Source organism: Anastrepha ludens, chromosome 2, assembly GCF_028408465.1.
Source record: "Anastrepha ludens isolate Willacy chromosome 2, idAnaLude1.1, whole genome shotgun sequence".
Taxonomy (NCBI): domain Eukaryota; kingdom Metazoa; phylum Arthropoda; class Insecta; order Diptera; family Tephritidae; genus Anastrepha; species Anastrepha ludens.
In genome coordinates, this window is record NC_071498.1 from 18,385,936 (window position 1) to 18,405,975 (window position 20,040).

A 20,040-nucleotide genomic window follows, 5' to 3' on the forward strand; every position below is an offset into this window, starting at 1 on the left:
TATTAATCTTAGATGCTTTGCATTTTAACTAATTACTGTTATGCGGGTATTGTAGACTTTCCAAAAATTTCAAATAATCGTTACATTTTCCCTGAGATCTTTGCTCCTATCAAATGAAGCAAATTTTCCAATTTTCAAATAGTTAATGTGGAAGGCAGGCATAGATTTGGCCCGGCTCTGTGTATTTTAAATATTATATAGACACTAACAACGAAATGATAATGTTGAATGTGTGCATTTACCAAGTTTGGTGTAGTATTTCAAATATTAAAAATATACGAACACAATTGCTGACGGGTGAGGAGTTAACTTGTCCGAGTGCGTGCATTATTTGTAGATTTAAATGTATGAAAATCAGGCACAAATATGTGCAATTTATTGGAGTTAATGTAAAATGCTTTACATCCTCATTCAATTACAAAATAATAGTCCGTCTTATACTATAGTAATGAAGAAAAACAATATAATTTATCGTAAACGTAAGCTAGCACCAAAATATACAGCGAAACAACTCGAAAAAATACCAATTTGCTGGCGTGCACTTCGTCGGGAACACTTTGCGAATAAAAAATGCATAATTTTGGATTATGAATCGTACTTCACATTTTTTCATCACGAATTGAGTGGCAACGACGGTTTTGTACACTGACAACATCGAAACAACACCAAACGAGGTTAAATATGCCAGCAAATCAAAATTTGAGCTGAAGGTGCTAGTGTAGGTGGCCATTTCTTCGAAGGGTGTTTCATAACCTTTGATGCGCAAAAACAAAGCCAAAGCGATCAATGCTGAGGTTTATATCGGTCAATGCTTGCCAAAACTGAAGAAATTCATCGATAAATATCACAAAATCGACGTAATTATGTTTTGGTCAGACTTTGCAAGCTGCCATTATGCAAAAAAAAAAAAAACATTGGATTGGTTAACCGAGCTAAAAATACAATTTGTGCCAAAAAAGGACAATCCCCCAAACGCGCAGTCCCCCTGGGCAGTTCTCAAGCGGATTGTGCACGAAAAAGGCTGGGAGGCACGAAACGAGCAACAGTTGATCAATCGAATCAAGTTGAAAGAAATCGATATAAGCACCGTCCTAAACTTTAATTGGGACATTCGCTCTACTCTACGAAAAATCGAAGACAATGATCTATTGAGTATGTATTTTTAATATGCAACCAATCGACTGAAGTACCAAATAAAAATAATTTTTAATTCAATTGTTTGTTTCAAATGGCGTATGCCAGAAGTTAGTCTCAATGTTCAGTGGAATAACAGATGTCCAACTATGATACAATAAAGCTTAAAAAACAAGCAAGGTGTTTTAAAATTGAAATTTCTAATTACTTCTAACCTTTTAAGTTTTTTTTTTTTTATTTTAAGTAGCATTTTTATGTACGATAGATACCTATGAAATGAGACTTTCAGCTATTAGTCCGTAGATGTCGCTAGGAGTATTTTTAAACCTTCCCAAATTTCTTGTTTTTTTCGTCTGTCATCTGTCAACAATATTCAGTTCATTGTTTGTTACGTTTCATACAACAATGCATTTTTGTCGCTCTTAAAAATGTCGAAAATGTTCGTGCCTTCAAACTACGATTTGCGGACATCGATAATTTTCTGCTATCAATCGAAGAAAAACGCTTCTCAAGCTCATCAAATGCTTATAGAAGCTTATGGTGGACATGCTCTAAGTAGAGCACAGCGCTTCAGGTGGTTTGAAATATTCCGAAGTGGTGATTTTAGCGTGGAGAACGAGGACCGTGGCCGGCCACCGAAAAAGTTTGAGGACGCCGAATTGCAATCATTGTTGGATGAAGACGATGGTCAAACGCAAGAAATGATGGCAGAGCAGTTGGTAGTGACCCAAAAAACCATTTCCGAACGCTTGAAAGACATGGGCATGATTTTAAAGGTCGGAAAATGGGTGCCGCATGAACTGACTGAAAGGCAGCAAGATAACCGAAAAACCACTGGTGAAATGCTGCTCTCCCGGTTCAAAAGGAAGTCTTTCTTGCATCGAATCGTTACCTTGAATCTCAAGCGTAAATGATCGTATGGTTCGCCCGGCCACAAGCCAGAAACAACGGCCAAACCAAATCGCTTCCGACGCAAGGTAATGCTGTGTGTCTTCTGGGATCAGCGTAGTATGATTTGGTACGAGCTATTAAAACCAGGTGAAACAGTTGACGATGCACACTACCAACGACAGTTGGCTGACTTGAACAGCGCTATATACCGAAAACGCCCAAAATATGCCGATCGGCGTCACAAAGTAATTTTTTTTTGATGACAATGCACCGCCACATGCACCGCCACATCGAACAAGAGCGTCCCGGGAATTGGTGGAGACGTACGATTCGGAACCGCTGGTGCATGCAGCAGACTCACCAGACTTGGCGCCTTCCGATTATCATTTGTTTGCATCGATGGGCCACGCACTTTCCGATTTCCGAGCAGCGCTTCAATTCTCACGAAGAAGCCAAAGAATGGCTCGATGATTGGTTTGCGGCCAAAGACGGCCAATTTTTTTGGCGCGGCATCCACAAATTGCCTGAGAGATGAGAAAAATGTGTCGCTGGCGATGGCTGTTATTTTGAAGATTAAATTTGTAACCATTTTTTTGTTAATAAACGTTTGAAATTGAAAAAAGTCTCATTTCATAGGTATTCTCCGGTATACCATCCTCGTATTCTAGAATTATAAGAAGATGTACTACCACAAGACTTTGTCTTACAAAACCAAACAGAAAAAGTGAATTTGAAATTCTTGGCCCTAAAGTGATAATACAAATATACGAGATTTAGTTGGTTTTATAATTTTTTCGTGTGGTGTATCGCTTTATTATACTCAATACTAAATTCCCTGTCATACTCCTTGTTCTAAATTATTTTTATCTAAAATATATTAAAAACATAAATTTCCCCGAAATAACACTTGGCCAGAATAGTGTAATAAATTTTAAACTAAAAACCATGAAATGCTGTTGACAGCACAATTCGACACAGTCAACCAATTGTCGCCGCCTGCCTTCGTGCGGCATGCGTTTTGGGAATACTCACTTTAAAACCACGTCCAATTTCCACATCAGCATTTAGTGGCAGCGTGTACAGCCGCTTCGACACGACAAAACTATTTGTCCAGGAACAATCGACGTAAATGGAAATGAAATCTCCATTTTGTATGCTGCAATTCCATGGCGTGCGCGCGTGAAAAGTGTGAAAATGCAACGGGAAAGAGATAAAATTAATTTAAAAGTGCATAAAACATTTAAATGCATCAGGATGGATGCTCCACATACATACATAAATGCGAACATAAAATACATAACTGAGCGGTTAAGAAAATGCATGCGTTACTGTGATACAACGCGAAAGAGGTCAATTTGCGCAACAGTAAAGCAACAATATTGAAAGCCAAATAATAAAGCGGAACAATAAAAAAGTTAAAGGTTCAGTGCGTGCATTCGCTGCATCAGTGTCACTAAATGTGGGCAGAGCGCGCCGAGGATATGCCGGTACGTGTGAGGCGTGTGTGTGGCTTATGGGCTTGCAATTACACTGTAGCACTTTTTGGACGGTACATTTTTGCAAGCACTAGTTGTGGCCTGGCCCCATCCACTGCTAGTTGCACTGTACACTTCGAGTGGAAGACACAAAATGGCCAGAATATATGTACGTACAAACATACGTAGCTTGTCATCTGAGGAGAAAGCACCATAATTTTATGATACTTTACACACACGCGCCTTGAAGTATGCCACACAAAGCGCTGCCAACCAAGTGCACGCACACACACGTGCCCACTCATATTTACATATAAGCGAAGAGGAATCGCAGGCTTAAACATTGAAATTGCAGGCACTCAAGTATATAGAACAATTTCAAAAATTCTTCAATCAACAAGTATATTGACAAGCAATTATTAAGTGATAATTCAGAGCTCCTTTATGCATTCTTGCATTACTGCTGGGTTGCATTATTCCGCATTGTGCTCATGCGGTAGTGCTGGTGTACGTATTGAAAAGCGCCAGACACGTTCTTTATTCAGCTGGCGCTATCCTTTGCAACTGCCATACACAAAAACAAAAACAAAAAAAGAAAAAAGAAAAGAAAAACACACAAGCAAAAAGAAATGGCCTGCTCTAGCACTCATTCACTTTCGATTCGCAACTCACCTGATGGCCACTTGATGCCAACGGTAATCGTATAAATTAAATTTCAATGGCAGCATTTCTGTGGTGTTGTCTCGTTCCAGATACAATCGCAAGCCGTCCTTGCATGATTCCAGATACAAATTGTGTGTGGCGTTGCGTATCGAGAAAATCGTCGTTGCGGTTTTGCTGTCATTCTGTGCGGGCCGTGCGGAGCAACGCATACACATACACATACACGGGTTGTATTCAGGGTCGGGTGTGGGTGCGTGAAACGATCAAAAATATTTGTATATATGAAATTACAATATCATAAAGAAAATATTTACGGAAAATCAACAAAAATAATAAACGGCCAGCGAAAGAGTCGATGTAAATTGCGTGCATACATACGTATGCATGTGTGTGTGTATGTATATATATATATATATTTTTATGCATATGTATGTGTGCATGCATAAATACCTTTTTTATTTTTTATTTTTGTTTTGTATGTGTCAATACGTGCACTATTTGGTGTGACTGTTGGTGACAGCTGCCGGTGCAGTTCTCGTGCTGTACTTCACATGTTGACGCATTGACGCCTTGGCGTGGTTTTTATTATTTTTTTGTTTTTTTTTTTTGTGTTTTCATTTATATGAACACTCTAAAAGCAATATATAAATATGGGCATGCGTATGTTTGTATTCATTTAGTGCGCAAAAGGGACATTTAAATTCGTACATCTATTCGCTCTCAAGTGTACTTTAAATTTATAGCTTTCATAAATTTTTGTCTCTGTGTATTATCAAAATTGCTGAAATAAAATTGATATTCTAACTTTGCCAATATTTTTATGAGCAACAGCTCTTTTAATATTAGAATAAAATTTTTTGAAAACAAACACATTTTTCCGACAGAATAACAACGAAATATTTTATAAATTCCCTATGCTTGGTAAAGAAAGTACAGGAGGCATAAGTTAGCTTTGGCAGCCACATGAATATAGAGACAGCGATGCCACTTAGACAACGAAATGAGCCGCAGGGGCTAGGCTACATTTCCCTTTACATATTGAACCATCCTGAGCTTTTGACGAAGCGTAAAAGGTTGCCGATACCTAAAGTGTATAGATTATCGATATTCATTAAGAAGTAGGATCTTAAATATCGATTCCAGCTTCTGACTAGAGCCGGGCATGTGTGAAAAAGGTATTGAATTGTTTCCAACTCTTCCTCATTCCTGCAGCTACGTCAGAAATCATGCAGGTAAACGCCTAATCTTCTTGCGTGATTCCCTGTGAGACAATGTCCTGTGAGAGCCCCTACTAAGGTCCTAATTTGAAATATACTCCATTTTATAATATTCTTGGATAGACGTAGATTTAGCTTTGGCCATGTTTGCCTATTTCACAGGTATTGGCACTAACCCATCTTTGATTGGCAGAACTGATTAGTGCGTTCATAATAAGAAGCTTACAAGTTTGCGAGAGGTACCCCCATAAAATAACTTATGTCTGGCATACCGGTACCTTCTCTTACAAGTTGGTCAGCCCTACAGTTCCTTGGTATATCTCTGTGGCCTGGAACCCAGCATAAGATAACACGATATTGTTGGTCATCTCATTAAGAGACTGGCGATAATGTAAGACACTCCTCGATGTTATTGGGAGTACATTCAGGGCCCATAGGGCAGATTGGCCATCTGATAGAATGCAGATATCTGTTGATGATATTCTGTTTATCTCTAACCACCCTAAAACTTCAGGAATAGCGTTTATTTGCACTTGAAAAACACTACAGTCACCCGGTAGTTTAAAGGATTCACTGATAAAAAGCTCTTCGCAATATAACCCTTATCCTACACCGGTGTCCAATAGGAGGATGTATGCAGTATTCATAAAAGATAAGTGATCAAACAAAAAGTGTTCAAAATATTTCCTTTTTTTCTTTTGGCTAAACCATATGTTGGGCAAATGTTTTCCTTTTCCTTTGTCTTTCCTTTTCTTTCCTCATATGAATATATTAAAGTTCATGGACAAAGGTAACATTTTCACCGTACAACTAACAATAACAAAAATACATGCTCTATAAAGTCTCGAGATTTTAGACTGCGTTACCTCGGAAATGCAGGAAAAGTACGTATGTCATATTCCCAAATTTTCATTATTTATTTATTATTTCATGAAAATTTCACACCTTCAAATCAGAATTTTTAGAAATTGCATTGGCAAAAGAAAGTGTCGGTTTAAAGTAGGAAAAAAATTCACGCTGATGTTTCATAAGTTTGTTTCTTGACGCTGTTATGCATTCTCTTCCAAATAACGAACGCTCCATAATTTTTTAAATGAAGGAAATGCACAAGGCCGCCAGAAAAAAAATATAAAAACTCCGCACGATTTTTAGGCAACTTTAAACTTGCACTTTGTTGTTCCAAAATTCAATGGGTTACAAAACTTCATACGCGAGTATACAACTCTTCTAAATATCTCCTTGCAGGTTGTTAGTAATATTTTTTTCTAAGCGAATAGAATTGGACCACAAGAAAGTTCTATAAGTATATTTACAAGTTTAATACAAATTAATAATATATATATTTTTTTTCTTAACTTCTTTACTAGATAAAAAAAATTATTTTGAGTGGTGGAAATCTAAATATTGAGGTGCTGGCCCAATGCTCGCTGGCTTTGTTTGCTTGGTTTCGATATATATTTTTTTTGGTTTTTTGTCGGGACAACTAGCAAGTACAGCACTAAGACACAATTAAGTCCATTGTATTGCACTCGGATTCCCTTTTAATTTTCTTTAAATCTACTTGACCCCCGAAGAAATCTGAGTAGATCTTCTGTGCTGCCAAGGCGCCAAGATGGTCGCTTCTTAACACATCAATACCATAGATCTCAAGCATGATTCGAGGGAAGACGGGGCAGACGACGCAAAGAAAGTGGTCCGCTACTGGGCAGAGTGCACTGCCTGTGATGCCTACCTTTTCCATGTGCTTTGCCCATAGAAAGTGTCCCGTCATCAGTCCCCTCTGCTTAGGGACAGGAGGAACTGCGACACTCGATCGGACATGACAGGCAGCATCAATTTTGTACATCTGCTGCTTCTCTCAGCCTGCCAAGCTTGTTTATTCCTATTTAATTCCTTACAATTTTTAATCGGTTCAGGATAAACTTAAAATTAGTTGCAGCAGAAACATTTCCCATACATGTAGAGGGAATGCTGCTGTAATAGCAGTCCCTGGCTGGATATAAATCCGGATCGTTCCGGTAACGTAGAACCGACTGTCGTGGGAACGTGTGCTTAAAATTTTCTAACACTGATTTTTTCTTTGTCTTTCCCTACTTTCTTAATAAGAGCGGAGAAGTTACCTTTTCGCAGGACACAGATTTTTGCTATACTTTGTTCTACTTAGAAGGAAGTATGAAAATTGAAAAAATTTAAAATGGAATTCTTGAGAGTTGCCACCAGTGTATATATAGATTGAAGTATATGTATATCCATATGTATGTACACATTGACAACCAGTAGTTATTTTTCTTTTGGAGAATTGGACAATTGCCAACACTAAGTGGTCACAAGGAAACTGGAAGAAACGCAGCTGACTTATGCTGATGGGTTTGCAAAAATGCGAGCAGATATACATAAACTGCGAAAAATATATTTACATACACGACTAGTTCTACTTTTGTTCTTTATTTTAAAAAGATAATTATATATATATACAATGGGTGCTTATAACTAGAAGAACGGACGACTATAACATTGATATGTTGAAGGCACACTTTTCTTCACTTTTAATTCAAAGAATTCTGGTTCAAAAGTTACATTATAAAATACAAAAATAACTGAAACTTCAGTACGCACAATACAATCACAGCCATTTAAGATATTTATAACAAAGGGTGGATAAGTTTCAAGGGCCGGTGTTGATTTTGAATAAAATACAATTTTTTTAAGAAATTATTGTCACTTCTCTTTATTATGATAATATTGATACGATTCAATTACGTATGAATTAAAATATCGGTCAAATGGCCCCCACGGCCTCGGCGGCACCCCTCCATCCGATGGTCCAAATTTTCTATGACGCTAAGGCATAATTGAGGTTCTATGCCGTTATCTCACCCTTTAGCTCCTGAATTGTTGCTGCCTTATCGTCGTATACCTTTTCTTTCAAATAACCCCAAAGAAAGAAGTCCAACGGTGTCGTTGACGTTTAGGTGTGGTTCACATTCAATATCTCTAAGTGCTAAATTCATATTTAATATCTCTTAGTGCTAAGTTCCTAAGACTAAAACCATATGCCAGCTTACTGATGAAAAAGATAACGACATAACTCATCATCTCTTTATCGATTATAAGGCTGTTTTCGATAGCCCGATAAGGGATTGCCCATATGCAACAATGTCTGAGCTCGGTATTCTCGCAAAACTGATTCGACTTTGCAAAATGGCATTGAGCAACACGTACAGCTCTGCCAAGGTAGGTAAAGACCTCGACGAACTTTTCAATACCGAGCGAGGTTTCAGACAAGGCGATCCACTATCGTGCGACCTCTTCAACTTACTCATGGAAGAGATACTGCGGAGAGCCAGTATTCATCGAAATGGCAATATTTTTATTAAAAGTGTCCAGCTCCTTGCATATGCTGCTGACATTGACATCATAGGGAACTGCAAGCGAGATGTTACCGCTGTATTTTGTATTTTCCGCTGCCGAAAATGAGTCAAATGGAGTGGGTGTAGCAGTTAAAGAGGGCAAGACAAAGTACATACTAACCACTAGGAAAGATAAGCGGCGTTTTGTATCCAGCATTTCAACGGACAACTATACTGTTGAAATTGTCAAAGAATTTATATATCTTAGCACCGCCGTCACTACAACAAACAATGCCAGCCTGGAGATAAACCGACGAATCACGATTGCTTATGGGTGTTACTATGGTCTCAGTAAGCAAATGCGTAGCAGAGACCTCTCTCGGTCGACAAAATTAATACTCTACACGACGTTCATCTTGCCCGTGCTACTCTATGGCGCTGAAGCATGGCTCGTGTCGTAGACTGATGCAGCAGCTCTTGGGGTATTCCTGAGAAAGATTCTTCGGAAAGTCTTCGGTCCTCTTCTTGTTGGCGATAACTACTACCGCCAAATGAGCCACGAGCTGTATGAACACTACGACGAGGTGGACATAGTGAAGCGCATTAATATTCAGCGTTTGCGCTGGGCCACGTCGAGCGCATGGATGCAGAAGCTCCAGCAAAGAAGCTGTTCGTTTGGTAAGTTAGGTAAGGGAAAGACCATGCCTCCCACGGAAGGATCAAGATGAGGGAACCCTATCATCGGTTGGTGTAATAAATTGATGAAGGCGCGTGCAAAGCAGAGACGCCTGACGAGATTTGTTACAATCGGCCCTAACACGGTAATGGGTTGTGATCTTTGATCAGGCCATATAAGTAAGTAAGTAAGTGCTAAGTTAGCAAAGAAATCGTGTGCTTCTGATATAACAGCAGAGTTAAACAAATTTTAAAGTTTTTTACTCTTAAGATTATCTAGAAACGAAGGTATAAAAACAATACGAAGGTACCTAACAAGTTTTGCATGCATACAAGTATACCCTACATAAATCACATTTTTAGCTGAATAAGTAGCCTACGAGGAATAAATTGCCTTAACCCTTTCAATACTGACGGGACACATACGTCCCAATGCACGTGCTAGGTCAGTAAGTGGAAAGTGTTCATTACGGGTGGGACAATGTTTTCCCAGGACATTTTCTCAATTCCTAGAAATAATTTCTTTATTTATACAAGAGGACATACTATTTAGATCACTAGTAATAACTTTTCATGGTTAAATATTTTTTCCCCTTAAAAAAATCCGTATTGAAAGGGTTAAACTTGGTATATATAAGTTAACACATGACTCCCATGCAGTCAACAGTTGACTCCCACGCTATATTGGTTTACATTAGAGTTAAGCAATGACGGCTGCAAGTGCAGCTGCAACTAAGTTCCTAGAATTAAGAAAACAATATTGTATTCTTAGAATTAAGCAAGCATTTATTGTACTTCTAGTTTTAAGCAAATCTGAAAGGGCTAGTGTCAAAATAAAATTTGAATAAAATTCAGTAAGATTCAAGCAGCCAACAATTGAAGTTGTAAAATTACTCCAGCAGCAAGCATCGGTTAGAAGCCCCCAGTGTATCACAAGATCACAAGCAAGGCAAAATAAACACAAATGCCGATGCATTATCACGAATAAAGATAGACTCAGACATACTAAAAAAAATGATACCAACGAATTGTGATGACAATAATAAAATGTTTGTAATAACAATAATAATAATCTAAATCAACTTATATATATATATAAATGGCGCGTACACCCTTTTTGGGTGTTTGGCCGAACTCCTTCTCCTATTTGTGGCGTGCGTCTTGATGTTGTTCCACAAATGGAGGGACCTACAGTTTCAAGCCGACTCCCAACGGCAGATATTTTTTGTGAAGAGCTTTTTCATCGCAGAAATACACTCGGATGTTTGCCATTGCCTGCCGAGGGGCGACCGCTATTAGAAAAATGTTTTTTTAATTTTGGTGTTTAACCGAGATTTGAACCAACGACCTCTCTGTGAATTGCGAATGGTAGTCACGCACCAACCCATTCGGCTACGGCGGCCGCAACTTGGTATACTTCATTAAATATTAACTAGTCTGAAAGTACAAAAATGACATCGAGCTGAAAAAGGGTGAGGGTCTACATGAAGAATATTCATATTTTGCTATTTGTTGTTGTTATATGATATTTAGTCTTAATATATAAAAATGAATGTTTATCTGTATGTCATCGATGAACTCAAAAACTACTGGACCGATTATTATAAAAATTGGTATATTATATACAGGTATCCCTTGTATAACGCGGTCTTATACAACGCGGTTTCGATATAACGCGATTTGGAAAAATTAGGTTTCAGTACAACGCGCAATTTAGGCTTATATAACGCGAAGGGGAAAATACATAATTATAAAATCTGGTAACACTAAGAGCGCAAGAGCGCTCCAAAAAAAAATGACCTATCTTACCCCATTCTACTCTATATGAAGTTTGAAGAATAACAATAAAGTTTTTAATAAACCTTTAATTTGTTCTAGTTTGTTTTTAAATTGTTTAATGTGCACATAATTATTTAAATTTTGTTTTTTGAATTTTGAAATATGTATGTACATATGTACAATATTATTATTCATATCTTGTGTTTTTAATTGTATAAGAAAGTCTGAACTTTAGTATTGAGTAGAAATATATGTGCATCTGTTATTTTGTATGTATTTTATTAAAAAAAAAAACCTATTGGAACATAACCCCCAAATTTATATGAAAACTATGCTTTAGATAACGCGGAATTACATAACGCGCAATTCCTCTGGAACGTAACTATCGCGTTATACGAGGGATACCTGTATATGTATTTCTCTACGTATATGGTTTGTATAATATGTTAATTGATGCCACTCGCCGCCAGGTGGCGCTGCAGAGTAGCAACTTCTGCCCCGTTCAACCGATTGTTATAAAAGTTAGTATGACCATGTATTTTTACACAGAGGGAACGAATATGACATGCTCATAGATGTAACATAGATTTTGATTGAGGACATATGTTTGAGAATCGCTAACAAGGCATTGGTGCAACTGGGAATGGAACAACCTTTTCGATCGTGATTTGCAACGAGAAAGACCCTATGATTCTGACGAACTGGGGACATTCGTTAGAACAAATCTTCCGCAGTTGCTTCCAGAACAACGCGTTGCGTTTGACAGAATTATGCGTGCAATCAAAGAACAAAGCGGTGGACTGTTTTTCATAGATGCGCTCGGTGGTACGGGCAAGACTTTTCTTCTTTCACTAATTTTGACAACCATACAATCACAAAATAATATTGCACTGGCTATTGCATCATTTGGAATTGCGGCAACTCTTTTGGATGGTGGCCGAACAGCGTATTTAGCATTGAAGCTGCCGCAAAACACTGAAGCACCAACATGCAACATCAGCAGAAACTCTGGAATCGGGAAAGTACTCCAAACGTGTCAAATTATCATATGGGATGAATGTACAATGTCTCACAAGAAAGCATTGGAAGCGCTTGACCATACACTGCGAGATTTGAGAGGAAACAGACGGATCTTCGGTGGCGATCTCATTTTATTGTCTGGTGATTTTCGACAAACACTGCCCATTATACCACGTTCAACACCCGCTGATGAACTTAATGAATGCCATAAATCATCAGTTCTATGGCATCATTTACAGAAATTGACTTTGAAAACTAACATGCGTGTACAACTACAAAGGGATGCATCGACGAATTGGTGCAAAAAGTTTTCCCAAGCATTGCACAAAACTACAAAAACCATTAGTGGCTTAGTACGCGTGCTATATTACCAGCCAAAAACATTGATGTCAATACCATCAACTTCACCATTCAGCATGGCTACTGTGGAGAATCAAGACGAGGTTGTCAACTACATACATTGAAAATTGGCTTACTCATCATTCTTCTTCAAAACATAAGTCCACCACGACTTTGCAACAGAACCAGACTCTCAGTCAAGAAAATGATGAACAGTGTTATCGAGGCAACTATGACTGGAAAATTCAAAGGTGAAGACGTACTGTTGCCACGTATCGCAATGATCCCGGCAGATATGCCATTTGAATTCAAACGTTTACAGTTGCCGGTGCGACTCGCTTTCGCAATGACTACGAGTATAAACAAAGCACAAGGACAATCGTTACACGTTCCCACGACAGTCGGTTCTACGTTACCGAAACGACCCGGGTTTATATCCGGCCAAGGACTGTCACTTCAGCAGCATTCCCCATATATGAATGGGAAATGTTTATGCTGCTACAACAACAACAACAACAATCGTTACAAGTGTGTGGATTAAATTTGGAGAATCCATGCTTTTCACATGGACAGCTCTATGTGGCTTGCTCACGTGTCGGAAAACCTTTTGATTTATTCGTCTACGCACCAGATGGAAAATATTTGTGTAGGTACTGATTTTTCTTTAAAGTTATTTTTCTTAAATTTATTTTAGTTGTTGGCGTAGTAACGGGCGCCGGGTACAACTAGTTATAAATAAAACCACACTTTTTACACACTTTCATTTAAAAAGAAATTTTCATTTAAGGACTTCGGACATCACCAAATGAATAGTGCTCAACTACTTGTTTGGCAAGGATAAGGCGCACGTACTAGTCGTAACTCCCAATCAACTAGAAATTTCCCAATTCGGAAGCAGGGACGCGTCAATACATAAGCATATAAATTTGCATGTCTGGGTATCACATTTCTATGCATTTCATTTAGACACTGAGTGCATGTATTCATTCATATACACAGCCACACATACATACGCACATACATACACTGATGTAACATTTTAGAAACTCGGGTCAACGGACATGCTTGTGGTAAGTTAAATTTGAGCAAATCAATTCCTATGAAATTTTCTTTCCTCTCTTTGTGACAAGTTTTTTGTTCTTATTCGATGAATTCTACTTAGGTTTCCTTTTGCGTTTACTTCTTATTTTCTTAATTTAGACATTACTTTTGTTTAACTTTCGAACGTGCAGGAAAGCTTGGCCCAATTAAGCAAACAAATATCTGAGTACAAATATTGGTAGTTCTTTTGATCCGAAATCGATTTGGAAAGCAAAACACAGTTTGGGGCTTTGCTTATAGCATTTCAAACCGTACAACAGATATGCAGTCGATAATGGCAGTACTAAAACATTGTTATGTGCATAGGTTCATGCTAATGCCTATGTGGCTAGGTACGAGTGTTAATGCGCATTTTATTGTAACTGTATTACTCTCATACCACCGATTAATACCACTATTACATGAAGTTAAATGAAGTATACGGCTTTAAAAGTAAAGTTCTTTTTACGACCTTTTATATTTTTAAATTTAAAATTTTGCAATTTTGATGCTTTTCACATTTGTGCCCGTAATTACGAAAATGGTTTAAGAAAAAATTAAAAAAAAAAAAATGAATTTATCAGTTATTTCACACCAAATTATTTTAAACTAAATTTATTCAATGTAAGTTTTACGATATAGTAAAAAATAAACCATTCGAGGGTGATTATAATTTGCAAATTTCTTTTTTCTGGGGTTCAGATGTCTTGGCATCTACCGCGTCGAGAGGTGAGGGCACTAAAACAATCCCTCCATCTCATACAGGGAAACTCACTTCCCGGGACTACTTTCTTACTTTACTACATTACTTCGGGAGAGCTTAGAGCGACGTCCAATTCTATTCATCCACGTCTGGGTCCACCAGTCTTGCAGTCAGCTTTATGCTATAGCTTCGTCTTCTCATGTCTCTGTCTGTGAAGCTTCGCTTTGTTTTTGTACTGCGTCGTGGTCTATCTTTTCCCCCCGTAATATGCCTTCAACGTATCCTTTAAGCGCATTCCTCGCGTTCAAACATCTTGCCGATCACTTTGGTCGGCGCGATGACGCCAATCTGCACCCTCAGCGCATCTCTTTCAACGAGCCATCTATCGCAACTAAAAAACGTGTGTTCGACGTCATCGCACGGTGCTTCACAGTATATTTACATGGTGTCACTTACCTTACCAATGCGGTATTGGTATTTCGGGAAGTATCCGTGGAACTGAGTCATGGTGTAGCTAACTTCCCCGACAACTAATTTCACTAATTCCAACATTATATGGAGTTCATTTCATGTTAATTATGAAAGTAGTCCACGTCAGAAATTTTAAGAAATTAAAGGAACATAACTTGCAAATGGCTCTATAAGGCTCTCATCAAGCCCGTATTAACGTATGGCGCAGAAGCGTGGACGATGACAACATCCGATGAAACGACGCTTGGAGTGTTAGAGAGAAAGATTCTGCGTAAGATTTTTGGACCTTTGCACGTTGGCAACGGCGAATATCGCAGGCGATGGAACGATGAGCTGTATGAGCTTTACGACGACATAGACATAGCGCAGCGAATAAAGATCAGAGACCTGCATGGCTCACTGTTTTCTTGAGTTGTTCATACGCTAAATTTCTTGCTCACATTCAGTAAATTGAACCAAAATATTTGGTCAAGTGCAGTCAGCTCATTCAGGCGAACGCGTAGTTCAGCTCAGTCAACACGTATGATCTAATGTCTTCGGCTCAAATCTAATCATTGAACAAAAAGCAGCATTGAATGAAATTAGCATCGGCCTTTGCGTTCAAACGACCAAACTTGTTCAAAGAAGTAATTGTCATTATTGGAAATAGCACATGTTCGAGCAAATGAGCGTTGGCGTACAATGTACGCTGTAAATTGCGTTTCGTATTTGAAAGGATTAGTTGGTTTCAGCCGTTGTAAAATAATGTCAAATGATTATTATAAGTTTTACGAAAAAATTAAATATGAAAATATAGTGTTTTTGCTTAAAAATTTTGATTTTACTTTGCTATCGTTAATGCAAAAACTCATGCGGGATCATACGCGTTCAAACCGGCTCATTTGGCTCTATAGACCTTTTATTCTTGCTCAAAAGAATGAATGTACAGCCGAACGAGCAAATACCCGAAACGGCTGCTATGAAGACGAGTGGTGATAACATCGGAGACCTAAAACGCAGCACATGATTTGATTGAGCTGAAATAAACAATGACAATAACTTATTTGAACAAGTTCGATCGTTTGAACGCAAAGGCCTGTTTTTTTGTTCAAGCGAAGCGTATGAATGTTTTACACTCAACCGGTGCAGTTCTCTGATAGAGATCCAGCGCCTACGTTGGCTGGGTCATGTCGTCCGAATGGATACAAACGCTCCCCCTCTGAAAGTATTTGATGCGGTATCAGCTGATGGTAGCAGAGGAAGAGGAAGGCCTCCTCTGCGTTGGAAAGATCAGGTGGAGAAGGAGTTGGCTTCACTTGGTGTGTCCAACTGGCGCCGGTTAGCACGAGAAAGAAACGTCTGGCGCGCTTTGTTGAACTCGACCAAAATCGCGTAAGTGGTTATCGCGCCTTTTAAGAAGAAGAAGAACTTGCAAATGGGGCGTGGTCGTCTTTGACGCGTTTCTGAACTACATTATAAGCCGATAAATGGTAATCAAATAATAACGGACACGGACGACATTGATGAAAATTACTCTAAATAACCGTGAGTTTGTGTTGATAGAATGAAAATAAAAAAGAGATTGTCTGTAAAGTCGGTTTACTGACGATAGTTTAACGCGACAACGTCATAAGAAAATATTGATGGAATGGTTGCAATTTTCAAAACAAAATTTTAATTTTATTTGTTTGATAGATATTTTGTATAGGTATAGAGGAGGAGGTAAATGGAATTGCAATAGAATAGGTCAAGTTACATTTACACAAACGTGAAAAATTACGAAACATTTATCAAATTCATGAAACATATTTTCAATTTCGCATCAGACGTTAATAAGTCAACAACACTAAGAGGCACCATCATCGATTTGCCTTTTTCAAGACACTTTACACTCGAAACACTCCCTTTCATTTCCTACTTTTTCTATCATCGTCCTATTCTCAACAGAGAAATGGTTCATTACCATGCACATAGGAAGAAGGCATATGCAAATACAAGTATGTGAATTTATATACAAATGCGCATATACATACATATATATGCTCACTCAAGTAGGACAGAGCCAGATGTCGAACGTTGCCGAACGCGGGGGCCGATTGTGCTCTTTGTCGTTCGTTCCGCGCTCTCGCTTGCAGTTCAATCACATTAGCTTACATTTGCTTGCGTACGGAATAGATTCGTATATTTGATATGTCCATATGATTTGCATGCATCTTTACATATAGATTTGTTCTTTTTGCAAATTGCGCGAAATTGTATATGTATATGCATGTTTATATACATATATTAGTATAGAATATATCTTATAAGGTATGTGGTAAATATTACCATACATTTTTTCCTTCATATATAATAAAAAAATTAATAATTATAACATTAAAACAACAGGTATTATTAAGAAACTTGGTTTTATTTTAAATTCTTCAAGTAAATCAAATTAATAATAATCAATAAGAAGGCATATGCAAATACAAATACGTGAATTTATATATGTACATATGCGCATATACATACATATATACGCTCACTTAAGTAGGAGAGAGCAAGATGTCGAACGTTGCCGTTCGTTTGCTTTGTTTGCTTTGTCGTTCGTTCCGCGCTTTCGCTTGCAGTTCATTCAAGGTAACGGCAATGAGCAAGGTAACGACAAATGAGCAAGGTAACACTAATGAGCAAGGTAACGACAAATGAGCAAGGTAACGACACATTTTTTCGTGCGTGCAGCCTGTTAAATCGAATTATAAGACGTGTTATGTGTTTACTACCATACAACCCTCCAGTTTTTCAGGAATGGAAGTTGAAAACTTTCAGTTTACTATTTGACGAATTTTACAATCATCTTGACGATTAAATGGAAATTGGGTTTTATTGAAAAATTTGGAGTACACGCGGTTTATCTCAAGCTCGACGCACACTGTGGGCATGCAACATTAAATATCCAATATAAATATTTATCTAATATAATAGGGGCTTCCCCTCAGAGTGCAACTTTTTTATGAAAATAAGAGAAATAAAATCAGTCATTAGCAGCACTACAATGCACATAGGGCCAAACGTGAGGTGCAAATATGCCGAGCTTTGGAGGGCTATGGTAAGGTAAGGCAACCGTGTGAGTATGCAACTCGAATCTATTGGCAAACAGAGCAACATATAATATTTGCAAAGCTTTGTTCGAAAAAGAAGGTATGTGTTTTATTCTGTGCTGACAGCCACATGAACACAGCGAGAGAAAAAAACAAATCAGTCGATTTACATAAACCACGTTTAATAGATTCGCCTTGAATTCAACTTTATTAGAGCCCTATAATGTGAATAAAAAGAAAACCCACGGAAAGGAAAACAATCAAGAAATTTAATTCTATTCAAACTAAAATCTGGACAAGACTCATCATTCGCAGCAAAAGAATATGAAATGAATGAGGGGACTACTGTCAGTACAAAAAAGCGAATGGCTACCTACGAAAAAAGGGAATTACTATGAGCGCAAAATTTTCTAGTTGTATTTGTTATGAAAGTTATTTATGTTTCAATTATTTTAATGTTTTTATTTCTACAGAATATTGTTAATTTTTAAAACATTTTTAATTTTTTTAATTTTCACATCTAAATTGAATCGAAATTCAAACAATCCTTATCTCATTTTACACGATTATAATGAACATATCTTCGACTTTTCTTTGCCTTCTTTAGATCGATTTACACGGTTTTCAGGTTCATTTCAGGAACATTGTCTCGTTTGACACGGATTCGCTTTGCACGATTTTTCCCAGAACGAACTCGAGGGATGAGTGTACTTCCATTGTTCGCTAGAAAACGTAGTAAGCCGCCCGAATCACTGTGTATTGTTTTTCATTCAAATTGCAACTGAATTGACTGACACAATCCTGCTTTTCCCCCCAATTCTCATACTTTCCTTTTATTTCCTTTGTTCCACACGTACATATGCACACTCCCACTGCATTTTTCAAATCAGTACAGCAGGGACCATACTTTTGGCTCTCGCTTCGTTCTCAGCAACAATGCAACAACGTGGATTGAGAACAACTCAATACGCAAAATCTAAGGCTGCTGTGTGCTCTGCAAGGTGATCATTAATCAAATTGATTATGAACGACGCAATTTGCATAGAGGATAAGAACAAAGTAACAAGTAGATATAGTAGCAACAAGACTTGAGTAAGGAAATACAGTATGGCTGTAGTATTCATTGCACCGATATAGTTGGCCACTTCTATTCGCAATTTCCCCGCTCGTTATCTCTATGCTCGATTAACTTGAATAATTTGCATGTGAAAGCAACAACAAAGTTATCGAGTAAGATTCGCCGCTAGCGAGTATGGCTATAGCTCATTAGACGCCTTACCAACACATATAATTTAAGGCAGTTCTCTTCCAGCGTTGCCGACATACATATGTTCATTTGTACCAGTTGCTTCATCTATTCGCCACTTGCTAAGTCTTGTCGAAAAGAAGAGGTCTAGTATATCACAGTGGAAAAATAATTTCCCCAAGTTATAATATAATTTTTTTTTAGAGTGCCTAAGTATTACATACATACATATAGAGTTTCCATGTCTACATAGCAATACACTTTCTCGGCTTATAAACAAAGTCCCAAAATATGAATGGTATGTACGCTGAAAATTATGCACAGAATGCGCCAATTCACATTTGGAAGGATTTTTTTAGAAATAAAATACTTCCACCTACGAGTATAAAAGGCACACTCTATAAGTAAAAAATGTTATGAAAAATTAAATAATTAATTTTCAAAGTGCAACAAATCATGTATGCTTTTGCTATACGAGGGGTGCCTTTTATATGTCGGGATAAGAGAACAAAAACAAATTTTAATCATCGAAAATCACTTTATTGTTTTTCAAAATATTCTCCATGAAGATCTATACACTTTTGCATGCGTTTGAACCAATTGTTGAAGCACTTTTGCCACTCTGAATGGGGTACCTCCAAAAAATGCATTCTGAATGCCGCAACCGCTTCTTCAGCTGTCGAAAAACGTTGATCTCTCAGTTTGTTTTTTACGTACGGGAATAAAAAGAAGTCATTCGGTGCCAAGTCAGGACTATACGGCGGATGACCCATTAATTCGATGTTTTGGGTGCTCAAAAATGCAGTTGTTTGAGCCGATGTGTGAGAGCTCGCATTATGCTGGTGAAGAGTGATCCGTCTTTTGCGATTGGTTTTCCTAATTTCTCGGAAGACAACTGGCAAACAAATGGTTGTGTACCACTCAGAATTTACTGT

The 20,040-nt window shown here is 37.8% G+C and overlaps 1 protein-coding gene across 1 annotated transcript in view; it reads right to left on the reverse strand.

Moving 5' to 3' along the window:
* The window catches only part of LOC128864250 (uncharacterized), a 75,773-nt gene that overhangs the window by 8,187 nt on the left and 47,546 nt on the right, over positions 1-20,040 (reverse strand). Inside the window, exons 5-6 of the mRNA XM_054103823.1 lie at positions 4,173-4,345; positions 3,058-3,181 (exon numbers count right to left, since the gene is read on the reverse strand). Coding sequence (XP_053959798.1) covers positions 3,058-3,181; positions 4,173-4,345 — 297 coding nt within the window. The remainder of the gene's footprint in view (positions 1-3,057; positions 3,182-4,172; positions 4,346-20,040) is intronic.